Below are 14,281 nucleotides of genomic sequence, written 5' to 3' on the forward strand. Positions count from 1 at the left end.
AACTCACCTGATGAAAGGTTGCAGATGAGTCAAAGAACACATATAATCACACACATAATTTACTTAATATTTCGCCTCTTTCAGAGGCTTTTTCATCCAGGCCTACCATCTAGGCCTACTTCTGAAGAAGCCTCTGAAAGAGGCGAAATATTAAGTAAATTATGTGTGTGATTTTATGTGTTCTTTGACTCATCTGCAACCTTTCATCAGGTGAGTTAGCTGTGTCCTCTCCATCCTATATTTATTTATCTTATCAAGAATTGTAATTGAATCCTTAACCATATAGCTGGCCCACCATGTTGCTTTGTTCAAGGGGAAAATCATGAAAGATTGGTGTTGGTATAAATGTATGATGGGAAAGCAGTAGTAGTGGAATGTATTTCCAAGCACGAAATCAATCCAATCAATCAATTAATAATCGAATTAACGTGTTACTAATTACATCCAGCTGATAATTTTTTTCAGGTTCACCAAAAGTCACAATGAAGGATAGCTAAGCTTAGTTTCAAACTGTCAATAATTGATTTATAGTATTCTAGGTCGGAACCACCTCTGAATAGCAATCAAACTCTGCAACTGGAAATAAATCATTGCAATATGTTAAGTGCAATTCTAAAATCGTTCAGTGGGTGTTGTTAACAGTTAGGTTCAGTCTGAAGATGAGTTTTGGTGTGTTTCAGGTTCAAAGTGAAGAAGAAAAGTGCACAGCTCAGTTGAATGGTGTTCTGTGTGAATGTGTTCAGTGTAAAAGGGCCTTTGAAACTAATATCCCGCCAAATGGTTTTAATAATACATGTTCCCTACAAGAATATTTTGAATGCACATTCTGTCACCACAAATACAAACATAAGCATGATCTAATTAGGCATCTTAACAATTCACATGCCAATAATAATCCAGTACTCGAGTCATGTCAATACTACCAGTGTGCCACTTGTTCCAAATCATTTATGAGTTACCATGGGTTAAAGTTACATATTTTGCACACACATTCAGGAAATTTTAAAAGACAGATTTGTACAATATGTGAAAAAGGTTTTGTAAATAAGACTACCCTAAAATTACACATTCGTAATGTGCATTATCAGCTGAACAAACATCACCGTTTTACATGTAAACATTGTAATAAGTCATTTGCACATGAAAAAAGTCTTAAATATCATACTTCTATGACGCATGTGCTTACCAAAGAATACAAATGTGCTGAATGTAACAGTTATTTTGTTACCAAAGAAATATTAAAGCATCATATCAAAAGACACCATCTTCCTCAAGAAAAATATGAGTGTGCAACCTGTGCTAAAGTGTTTTCTATCAAACAACAATTGTTGAACCATATTAGAAATCATACCTCAGGTACAAATCATGGTTGTGAAATATGTGGGGAAATGTTCAAGAGAAAAGATCAATTAAAAAGACATTTCTTGACACATTCTGATAATAAACCGTACGTCTGTCATACTTGTGGCAAAGCATTTAAAAGAGAGTGTAATTTACAGCAGCATGAGTATACACACAGAGATAACAGACCTCATGAGTGCAACATTTGTGGAAAGACATTCAAACTAAGAACACACGTCAAACAACACATGGCTGTCCATGGAATCACCAGGAATCACAAGTGTGTTGTCTGTGAGAAGACTTTTGCTAGGAAAACCCAACTGAACACTCATCTGTCAACTCATTGATTTGATGCTAGACCTTTGTCAAGAGATATTTGCATATCCATTCTAATAAATAATTTATAATCTGTTCAGATGAATATTATATTTTTTACATTGATTTAAATATAGTCATTAGTTATTTTTCCTTTTTGTTGTCAGGGGCCCATTTCATAATAAACTACAAGTTACAATTTACAACTTAATTTCCATTAGATTTGCATTGGGCGATCAGCTGATTTACTAATAATATTACTTTGTACTTTATTATGAAATGGGCCCCTGCATTTTTTGTTTTTAATCTTTGTTTGCATGATTTGGTTTTAATTTATTCAGCTATAATATACAACCTTGTATTACACATTGTAAAAGTTCCTGTTTCATAATCAAATCATTTGGTTTAATTTAGTCCGGTTACATTCATATAGTCCATGTCATGTAACTAAAGCAATTTACAAATAATAAAAGAAGAAAGAATTTTTGAAGGAATAAACAAACTAAATTTTTATCTTAAACTTTTACTAAACATGATTGAGGGGTACACATAATTGGCTAACTTTGGAGATTGCTAACCCCATGCCAATTTTCCTATCCCCAAAATCGGTTGTTGTTCATATTCAACAAACTTATCGTTTTTGGGATTGGCTGACTTCGTAACCCACTAACCCGCATAGCTAAAGCGAGATCCAATAATCTTTTTTTTAAATAAATCAATTAAAACCAAGAGTGAGGGATCACCACTGAAATACAAGGGTGGCCATAACTGAAATAAAAGATAATACATAGCCGCAAATGTCAATACCACACCTAATAAAGGACTACTAAAGGAATATAATCAATACAAAAGTAGCAATAAATTCTGAACCATGAGTTGTCAGGTTTATTTTATGAATAGATTTAAATAAAAAATCTTGTTGTCCAATGTTATGTTTGATTGTGATATTAAAAAAATTTTCTCCTAATGGTTATGTGCTTAAATAGAAATAAGGTTTACAATATTTTAAAAACTGCTCTAAGGTGTCTTCTAATCTATTTTAATTTCCTTAATTTCAGCTAAAATTAAGATGAATGAATTTTAATATTCTTAACGTTGGCTTTAACTGAGTAGCCGTGTTGATTTTACATAAACGTTACCAAAAGAGTTATAAGAATTATAACATATGTTTATAACAAGCCATCTAGAGTTAGTATACAAGTATCAAATTACAGTACAAAAGAGCATAAATTTCTTATACTGGCCATAAACTTAAAATCCATACAAAGCTAGTGTCAAAGTGTGTCAAGTGTAGAGAAACGATGTAATAAATTAAAGTTTTCTCCAAAAAAAGGCAATTCAGTTTGAAAAAATAATCTTACCTTAAGTTCAAGTCCAAAACATTGCTTTGAATGACAATGCCCGACCTCATACGGTGAATCACCCTCAAGATCTTTAATAATGGGTGTTGATCTTCATTAATGCTACTATGTATCATTGTGGAACAAAAAAAATATTGGTGTGATATTCCCATTATATGCTAACGTCACCCAGATTGCAATCACCATTTTACTATTTAGGAAAAAACACAACAATAAAATCAAAAGAAATATACTTATACTTATACAGTGTGTAAATTAAGTCTTGAAACAAATCTGTATTTTTAAAACAGAAACAGATAGAAATATTCTGTTTGTAGCATTGATTCCGCAAAGGTTCCGCAATTTTTTACGCTAAACAAATTGTTTAACCTCCCTAACTTGGTAGGGGGTAGGGAATGACTTATAGTTTTCAAATAGCAACCCCCATTGAGTGACCCCTCATTTTGAAGGGCTTGTCAAAAGAAATACAATGATGCAAACCCGAAGTAGATATTTCATCCCTAGACAAAATGGCAGGTATTCCAAAATGAGTGCTTTTTGGCATAAATCAAATTTTTGAATACCCGCCATTTAGGCTAGGGATGAAATATCTACCTCGGGTTTGCGTCATTGTATTTCTTTTGACAAACCCTTCAAAATGAAGGGTCACTTAATAGGGTTTGTTATTTTTAAAAAATAAATCACCACCCCTACCCTGAAAGGTGTTAAAAAATATTGTTGATGTAAAAAATTGTGGAACCTATGTTAACAATCAATTCCACAAAAAGAATATTTTTATCTATTTCATAAAAAAAAAATACATATTTGTGAAATTGGTGCTTTTTTACATGTAGTAAATCAAATTTTGGAATACCTGCCATTTCGGCTAGGGGTGAGATACCCACCATTTGCATCATTGTGTTTCTTTTTACAAATCCTTCAAAATGAGGGGTCACTCAATTGGGGTTGCTATTTGAAAAAAATAAGTCACCCCCTACCCTGTTAGGAGTGTTAAACAATATTTTTTATGTAAAAAATTACGGAACCTTTGTTAAAAATCAACGCCACAAACAGAATATTTCTATCTATTTCGGTTAAAAAATAACATATTTGTTTCACGACTTAATTTACTAACTGTATAATACTTATACAGTAATACCACTTATCCTGGGTGTCCCAGAAAGAAATGCACTTTTATTTTGGGGAAAGCCGAGAGAGATAAGATAAGGTCTTTGTAGCTATGCCCGTGAAAAATCATTTGCCATGGATTGCTCTACCGTTGAGCAGCGTGCTTTCTGTTTACGCGACTATTACCAAATGCTTTCTTGTGTGACAATTCAACGACACTTCCGTGCTAAATACAGACTTCATTATCTCAACCAAACACCATCAGTGAACATAATTAAATGCTGGGTACGCAAATTTAAAGCTACAGGATCAACTATAAACCCTTGTCCCTTCGGTCGCCATAGAGTTGTTCAGAACAACATATTGAGCGTATTACGAAATTGGGCCGTATTTCTTTGGGGATAACCAAGGGAACACTGTGACAGTAGATTTCCAGCAATACAAAACAATGATTGATGATCACAGCCGTTCTTGCAGACGTGACCTCGGGATAACAGGTAATAAGGCAGCTGTTTTGTGGGAAAGTCATTTCCATATTTGGAGACATTAACTTTCCTCCGAGAAGGCCAGACCTAACTTCACTAGACTTTAAGGGTATCTATAAAGTAGGGTGTACAACAAAGCTACTATTACCCAATATCATCTAAAGCAAAATATTCGTCAGGAAATTAAAGCCATTCCACCAAAACTCTGCCATCAAGTCTTCACAGATGTAAGGTTTCGTTTGGCGGAGTGCCGGTGCCAGAGGGGTCTACATCTGGATGATGTAATTTTTCACAAGTAATTCCCTGATGTGTACAACAAACATTTATTCTTGCAAAACTTGCTCTAAATAAAGCAATTTTTCTGTTTTATTTGTTTTAAAAGTGTATTCCTTTCTGGGACACACAATATAATACTTATATGACTTAAAATCTGGTGATTTTCTGTTTTCAATCTGGGTGACGTCAGCCTATGGAGTATCACACCTATGTTTCTTCTTCCACCATCACTTTGTAGAAAAGTAGCATTTTAGTTGCTTTTTCAAGTGTATGTAATACAACTTTTTCCTTGTATGAACTTTTTATTTTATTATAAAACGTTCCTAACTTTCTGACCAGTCCTCGCACACCAATATTGTAACAAGAGTCTTAAGGAAAACCCATTGATGTGTATTGAGGAAAACCATGGATGTTCTACTTTGTATGACAAGCCTAAGCCTCCTGCACAAGCGCAGCATTTCTTTATCTTATTGTTGTGACATTCCGCGATCTATGTGATTAACGTTTGCAGTTGACTTATTTACCCTAGTGAAGTCTATTTCCCTACTTTTGCATTTTGGGAAAGATAGTGGCTTATGAGCAAGATGAAGCCGAGTGCGGAAAACAACTATCGAGCTTGAAAATGAAACTTTTGCAACAAGTAGTGAATTATACTTTTCATCGCAATGCAGACAATCACACAAATCATTATTTAAGAACATTATCAAGAAAAAAATTGTTTTCTTATTCTTAAACATTGTAAAGTGAACGTATAGAGATTGTTATTAGACTTAAAGCATGTTGTAAGGGAAATGCAGTACAGTAGACTCCCTCTTATTCAGACTCCTCGGGACCGAGGCCAGTCCGGATAATGGTTTTTCCGGACGTCCCCAAAAACTTGTTAAAACGGACCATTTAAATGCATACTGCACACAGTATTTGACTTAAATTTATGAGAGCATTGTATTTATACTTGTGATCACTGGTCTCAAATCTTTCCCATGAGAACAGTGGTTTCAGTACCGCCCACTTCCTGCCGATCTAGTTCGGTGAATCCGATGTGCTAATAAAAATCCAGTTAAAGAGATGTCATTTCCGCAGAGTGTAGTCCGGTTAAAAGGTGTCCAGATAAGATGGAGTTTACTGTAAATACAAAATGTATACAATGTGTGATCAAACCATTTGGAAGTAAATAATTTACACTGGATTTTGGTTTGTATATCATAGTATGTATATGTTAGTGGATATAATAACTTCTGTTGACAGAAGCTTTGATGATTTGTGAAATTGTTTAGAAACAAGGTGAGTGGATATATCAATTCTTATATATGTATATAGTGCTTGCCTATTAGTCAGATGGTCTCCTGTTCAATGCTTGCAGAAGCTTGTGGTTTGTAACTGGTCCTACCTCATACGGTTTGTGTCCTAGATCATTGAGCTTTTTTTCAAAAGTTATGGCTTAATAATTAGCTGAGAGGCTTTCATCATTCATGTCACCCATCCCTCACACATCGTCCCTTAATGTAAGAACCTTGGTAAGTCAAAATCCTACATCCTATAAATCTTCAAATACATTAGTCTTATTCAAAACCAGTACATGTAAACTGCTTTAAAGGGATTTTTCAGAATTATTTTATATTTATATCAAGTTCTATCTTTGGATTTTATTGAATGAGATATCAGGGGCAAAACTATTTTGTAGTAACTATGGACAATGTTGCAGGATGAAGATTCTTCTGCTCCAATACCTGAAGAAGTATGCACAGGAACACAAGACGGTATCTTGTGTCAATGTGATAGCTGTAAAATGTGTGTGAAGAAAATTGAACTTTCCATTGATAAGGAGGTCACAAGTAAAGACAGCCATAAACCATTTCCCTGTAACATTTGTAATATGAGATTTTCTTTAAAGTGCAGGTTGGAAAAACATTTAAAGGTTCACAAGGGACTAAAGTTGTTTCCATGTGACATCTGCAAAAGAGCATTTACACAAAAAAGTACACTGAAATATCATATGAAATCACAACATTCCACCAATAAACAAGAAAAAGAGCAAAAAAAAGAAATTTGTCAGTTTTGTTATAAGAGTATCTGTGCCAAAAGGCTGAAAGCTCATATTGAAACCGTCCATTTTCGTAAGACCAAAAGTCTTTTTTATGAATGTAAAGATTGCGGAAAAAGTTATAGTCATAGGGATCCTCTCAGAAGGCATATAAATATGATCCATTTAAGAGAACACCAATATAAATGTGCGGAATGCCAAAAAGTGTTTTATGACAAACAGGTACTTCGTTTTCATATCAAAATATCACATCAACAAAGCGAAGAATACATATGTGCAATATGTGATCGTACTTTAAAAACAAAAGCAAGTTTATTGATACACATAAGTTTACACTCGGCAAACACTATATGTTGTGAAATTTGTGGAAAAGCGTTTAAACAGAAAAATCGCTTAAAAAACCACATGATTATACACACGGATGATAACAAATTTACCTGTCAGTTGTGTGGTAAATCATTTAAAAGAGAGTGTAATTTAGAGCAGCATGAGCTTACACATGCAGATAACAGACCTAATGAGTGCAACATTTGTGGAAAGACATTCAAACTAAGAACCCACGTCAAACAACACATGGCTGTCCATGGAATCACCAGGAATCACAAGTGTGTTGTCTGTGAGAAGACTTTTGCAAGGAAAAAACAACTGAACACTCATATGACAACTCATGGATTGTGATGTAAAATCGTTAACACCAACTATTAAGGTAGATATTTTCCTCATATAGTAGAACTCAAACTTTGCTATACCATCGCAAGCAATTGCAAAACAAATCTGTGAAGCCTTCATGACCGAAAAATTAACACAGGGCAATGATAACGTTTCCATCTGTATTACAGGAGATCATAAAGACGATAATGATGTTTTCATGTTCACTGGTGACAATGAAGACAAGATTGCAGTAAATATTCAGCAATTGGCTGCGATCACGGCTTCTGCCTTCTTTAATAACAATTCTTACTCCTATTCCTAGATTAAGGGTTTCAAATTCTTTTTTAAATCAATTTGATAGGTGATTAGAATGGTTAGAGTTTTCGGGATTGGAGTTCTTCTGTAGTTTAGTTCTAATCCACATGGAAATATGCAGGGGTTATGTTATTGATGTATTCGGTTATTATTGATGTAGTTTTGTGGGTCTATAGTTTATTGTTTTTAGATTTGTGAGCAATTTACCAAAACACGTTTTGCCAAAGTATCATTTATTAAATATTATTCATTACAAAAGATGTGAAATCAATGTAACCCCTTTCCCAGTATAAATAAATTCCAAACCATTTTGATAATGAATTCAATAAAAATGAAAATATAATAATTATAAAGTAAAACGTACATGTTGAAATTACATAAAATAGGATTATGGCACTAAAATTGATTTACAATAGTTACAAATCTTTAATCTTTTGGAAATTAAAATTTAATTTTTGTCCATTCAAGTCTCCATGTTTGTTCAATTAGTCTATACTATATTTTACAATTTAAGTTAATCGTATACTAAAAATACCCCTGCTGCGGCAAACCTGCCGACTGAGCGAATTCCCATCTGTGTGAATTTATTTTCAATCAAATCAATTTAAATAACATTAGGTTTAACGAGTACAGAAAACGGACACTCGGACTGGGACTGGGGCTGGGGCCCTATTGTGTGTTGTGGAGGGTAGGTTTCTAGGGAGCAGGTACCTGACCTCAGCTTGCACTTTCCCCATTAAATCCCAGGAATCTCCCAGAAATACTTGTGGGGCGGTAGACGGGGTCGTTGACACAGGAAGCAGGGGCAATAACATTGGAGCCAAACCTTCTAAGAAATGCATTACTATTGTACCAGAATCATCGGCATTAACGAATCAGGAAGTGATGGTGACAACGGGTGATGAATATCCGCCCCAAATAAACCTAATTTTGTTTCAAGATTTAAGATTAAAAAATACCCCTGCTTAGCAATTTTTAACTAGGATAGAAAGGAGCCTTCATTTAAAAAAAAGTAGTTTTTCAACGAGTCTTAATTAACTTTTAAAGCTACGGTTCGTTCCAGATGACAAACATTACAAAAAAATTGGTAACGTGAAAATAGTTCAAATGAGTCACACAATTGCTTAAAAAAAACATATTTAACATATATTAATACACGACACATTTTATTTCTAGGCCGGCCTAAACAAACTACTTTGCGCGGACCGATACACTGACTACGACAAGCTCTTACCGTATACTGTAATACTCATGGTAAGACCTGGACCCGGGACCGATTTACTTTTTCGTTTTGAGGTCCCTAGAGCCCAAAAACACCATCCGTTCAAATTTATTACAGTCCGTTCCATTACAGCAACATTCTTTACATTGCATAGAATCATGCAGTTTTTGGTTATTTTTACGTTTCATAGCTTAAGAAAGCCGAAACGAGTCTTATTTCAATTTTTGTCTGTCTTTCTGTCTCTGTCAGTCTATCTGTCTGTCTGCCTCTCTGTAATTCTCTCTGTAACGCCAAAATGTAAATTTACAAGGCCTACTCCGAGAAAACAAGATTCAAATCATTTTTGTGTATTCACTGGATTGGTGAGAGTGTCTTTGACTATTAAAATATGGTCTCACTAATTTGAAAATAAAAAAAACAAACTATCAAAAAACCATTTGTGAGATTTTTATCAAGTTTTCTCCCAATGTTTACTACATTATGTCATTTATGAAACAACTAACAGCTTTTTGGATTAAGATTCTCACTTCTAGCTGTCACTGATATGTTTACATTGATTGTAAGATGTTTACAAATACTGCAACATTTCCAATCATATTTTGCAAGTAAATCAAAAACCATTCATTGAATCTATAACTGATATAATGGTCAATTTTTACATGCACCGCTGTTATGGTATCTTCAACTTTTTGAGCTGACACATACGTCGTCAAATCGTCGTTAAATTCGGTTAAAAACTGTTTAAATATACAATTTTTAGCCCAGTGTTTGTAAATAAACCAGCCTAGACATTGAATTAAATACATCTAATGCCTGCTCTGGAGTGCTCTGGGGCTCAGGTCTTCTTGGAAGTACCTCATAATATTCAGAGTTTTTGCCCAGCTTGCTGTGTCAAACTCCCCCTATTTCCCCTTCCCTACTTCCCTCTTACCCACAAAACCTTTTAAATTAACCTATAGGGAATCTTTTGGGTCAACAGACTCAGAGCTACCCATGTTCCCTATTGTTTGTTGCGTAGGGTAAGTTTCTCATAATCAACCCAAGCCGAGTGTCTTACACTCGGCACTTAGACGTTTATCTTCACAAAAATGTAATTGAGGCCATAGTGATCACTGTATGTGCCTGAGGGGAATCAGTTTTCATATCACGACTTCCCCTGGTTCCTATAGACTACCCGGCTGATTTTAATACGTTGTAATTCCCTTTGAAATTGTGCTTCGTCCTCGCCATCATCAAAGCACAATGATAGTCACATAAGATTGCAGGACTAGACTGAAGAGAGGATTGTTTTTCTAATGGACAATTTAATTTTGCATGTTCACGAGTCAGCTCAGCCACGAGTCTGGTGATGCTAGCACCTTCTGGGAAAATAAAAAATGCTGTATACTTTATACTTTTTTATTAAATGGCGACCATAAAAGTAGGTATTTTAAGCCAAATATGAATGTAGATGAGTGTTGGATGAGTGGCACGTAGGATTATTTACAAAACAATCTTGTAAATAATTAAAAATAGTACGAATAAGGAACAAACTTTAAACTGCAGTTTTAATCATTATTGTAAAATGAAATATAAAGATTAAAGTAGTTTATTGTTTATTTAATGTAATTTATTTTATGACAAATAAACTACAAATCTGGTATTTAAACACTATTTTGTTTTATTCAACCAATTTGAAAGTTTCTGTAGTGAAGCAAGGTTATTCCGCCAGTTACTGTAGAATGCTGAGTGCTGTGAACAATGATGGCATGCAGCTTCTGTTGATGTAGTGTCATAGTTGTTCTCTCTGTTTTGTTGATGTAGTGTTGTAGTTGTTCTCTCTATGTACTTGTCGACTGTGGATCTTTTGATCTGGGCAATTATTGATTGTCACAGTTGAATGTTGTTCTAATTGCATCAAATTAATAAATAATCGATAATAATCTTGGGATCTAATGATTATTTTTAGCTCCTGATACGAGATTTCCAGAAGATTGATCATTAGCTCTGCATGTATCAACTACTAATGCGCTAACTATGCACTTGTACGCTTGTCTTCATTCTAATAGTCATTGTTGATTTTGTTCACCTCTTGCCTCTTGTGACTAGTATTCATGTAATGCTCCATATTCAGAAGTACACACCTCCCTTTGGGCCTTTCAGGTATGTTTGGATAATCCGTTATAATCCTTGTAAACAGCTTTTTTTGGTATAACCAAATTAACTTTAAAAGATCAATAGGAACTTTAAAGGACAATGAAGAATTTTAATGCAAAAAATAGCTTAAGTCCTAGTCTCATATCTAGGTATGGTACCTACCAAATATTTTCAAAAAATGTTATAAGAATCGGTCAACCCATTTCGGAGTTTTTTATATAGGCCTACAACTCATAACCATGGCATAAATAAAATCTGAGAGAAAGTAAGAAAATGTAAATTGCATTTCTAAAAAGCAGTGTTACACTCTGGTGTGAGATTACAGTGTAATAATAGTAATATGCATTGAGTTGTTGCAATTTCGAGGACCCCAAACAACGATTGTTTTGAATGTTAAGCTTTACACCATTTTTAGCACCATGCCCTATTTTGTAATCCGGATTATTTCATGACCTAAAAACAACATTTGTTTGTTTGTATGAGTTTATGATGCTATACACGAGATTAACAATGTAATAAATATTAGAAATACAAACATTCATTAAACTACAAAGTAAACTAATCAATTGGCTAAGAAATTCTAACAAAGTTTATATATCATATGACACTATATTATAGTATGTATTATTGAATTTATAAAAATACACTTTGCAAGGTTTCGATAACAAAATATGTTGTTATGATAAAACATAAATAAAAATGAACACTTATTTTAAGTGCACATTATAATCATTACACTTTAAATCAATAGATGCATAAAAATTACTGGACAACTAGTCTTATTCAAAACCAGTCGTATCAACACGAAATGAGATGTAAAGAGGTGTCTAGTCTAACAAACCTTATCACTATAATCTGAGAAATGGTTATCGAATAAAAAATAAATAAAAAAGTTGGTACGTAGTAAATATAGAAAATGTTGCAGGATGAAGATACCTCTGCTCCAATACCTGAAGAAGTATGCACAGGAATACAAGACGGTATCTTATGTCAATGTAAAAGATGTATAATGTGTTTGAAGAAAATTGAACTTTCTATTGACAAAGATTGTATTAGGAAAGACAGCCATAAACCATTTGCTTGTAACATTTGTAACAAGAGATTTTCATATATGTCTAGGTTGGAAAAACATTTAAGGGTTCACAAGGGACTTAAACCGTTTCCATGTAATATCTGCAATATAGCATTTACACAAACAACTAGTCTGAAACATCATTTTCTATCTCAACACTCAACTAACATACACGAAAAAGTGCCAAAAAGAAAGAATTGTGATATTTGTAACAAAAGTATATCAGCCGGAAAGCTAAAAATGCATATTGAAAAAGTTCATTTTGGTCTACTGGTTAAATGTGAGGCTTGTGGAAAAACTTTCAGTGATAAAGGCAACCTTCAAAGGCATACTGATATAATTCATTTGAAAAAAAAACAATTCATATGTACTGAATGTAAGAAAGTTTTTTATGGCAGAGAAACGTTTCGTCGTCACTTTGAATTGCATCAACCAAGAGAAGAATACATATGCTCTATGTGTAATCGTACGTTTTACAAGAAAACAAGTTTAGCTAAACATATAAAGTTACATTTAGCATCAAAGGTGTGTTGTGAAATCTGTGGAAAGTTGTTTGAAGACAAAATGCAACTGAAACCACACATGGTAGTACATACTGATGATAGCAAATTTGTGTGCACAGTTTGTGGAAAATCATTTAAAAGAGAGGCTAATTTACAGCAGCATGAACATACACACAGAGATAACAGACCTCATGAGTGCAACATTTGTGGAAAGACATTCAAACTAAGAACCCACGTCAAACAACACATGGCTGTCCATGGAATCACCAGGAATCACAAGTGTGTTGTCTGTGAGAAGACTTTTGCTAGGAAAACCCAACTGAACACTCATATGTCAACTCATGGATTGTGATGTAAGATCTTTGTCACATATTAACCTCATAATTTAATTGTTATCTGTTTAGATAAATATACGTTTGTTTAAACAATATTTACATCATTTTGATTAATATTTCACCTTTCATAACCCATCAAATTCAAAATAATTCTTATTTCAACTTTTCTTTCATAAATAACATAGTCTGTTCTGAGGTAAATTTAAAGGTTAGTTCGATCTTGTGATTTACCTTTGAGCAGATCTGTCAATTTATATTAAGGTTGTGTTTTAGGTGCTTATTAAAAAGTTGTGCAAATAAGACCATTATATTGGACATTTACAAATTTGGGTGATGTTCGATTTTTTAAGCAGTTTCTGCTCCAGGGTGCTCCAAACTTGGTCACGCAACTGTTTTATTATTCTGGTGTTGAACAAAATATAATTTTTAAGAGGAAAGGAAATTAAGCAGAAGCTGCAATTTTAGTCTTGGGTTTCAATTTTCAATCATTTCAGCGAATTTCCCTACAGGGAAGTACCTATTACCGTAGGTGGCACAATAAGACCTAGGCCCGACACTGATTTACTCCGTACCGATTATGTCCCCAGAGGCCAAAAACATCATTTGTTAAAATGTTTATGTATTAAATATAGATTTATATGTATCTATATATAAAGCAAGGATGGATTTGAACTTTTGAGAAAACCATTAGCCACACACCTATCAATCGCATACAAGAATGAAAGGTCCTGCTGTAAAACTTCTCTGAGAAATATAAGCTTTTCGATAGGCCCTCTCTCCTAAGGGCAGGAACATCAATTAAAGGATCGCATTTAATCACATTTAAAACATTGAAGATACACCAGCTGTTTGATTTGTATTTTATTTAGTTTGTTTTATTTTCCTTGAGTTAATCTTTTGATTTTAGGTACCATAGATTTCTATATTGCGTCAAGAGTAGAGTATTTTCCTTGTGACTTGGACATTGATACAATTTATTTACATAAAGAATAACATAAGTGCTCATTCAACCAGCAGTTTGCATTGGTCGAGGCAGGGAAGAATCACTAAATATTTCCTGCATTCTCTCCCCATGGCGAGGCAAGGGCAGAAAAACTAGTGTACATATCTATATATATAAT

At 33.8% G+C, this 14,281-nt stretch overlaps 1 protein-coding gene across 11 annotated transcripts in view; it reads left to right on the forward strand.

The window, feature by feature from the left end:
- The window catches only part of LOC128993643 (zinc finger protein OZF-like), a 107,981-nt gene that overhangs the window by 50,907 nt on the left and 42,793 nt on the right, over positions 1-14,281 (forward strand). Inside the window, exons 1-2 of one of the 11 annotated variants that reach the window (XM_054417687.1) lie at positions 7,475-7,632; positions 12,176-13,255. The exons of 5 other annotated variants lie outside the window; for them this stretch is intronic. In XM_054417687.1, the coding sequence (XP_054273662.1) occupies positions 7,594-7,632; positions 12,176-13,177 (1,041 nt within the window). In that variant the 5' untranslated portion in view covers positions 7,475-7,593 and the 3' untranslated portion in view covers positions 13,178-13,255. Of the gene's footprint in view, positions 1-1,499; positions 1,789-6,587; positions 8,151-12,175; positions 13,256-14,281 lie in introns of those variants that run through there. 5 more of the 11 variants (XM_054417682.1, XM_054417679.1, XM_054417678.1 and 2 more) reach the window with 5 other exon arrangements.

The sequence above is a fragment of the Macrosteles quadrilineatus genome, unplaced genomic scaffold, assembly GCF_028750875.1.
Source record: "Macrosteles quadrilineatus isolate MER2022 unplaced genomic scaffold, UCM_ALF_1.0 Scaffold_4__1_contigs__length_99947679, whole genome shotgun sequence".
NCBI classification, from domain to species: Eukaryota; Metazoa; Arthropoda; class Insecta; order Hemiptera; family Cicadellidae; genus Macrosteles; species Macrosteles quadrilineatus.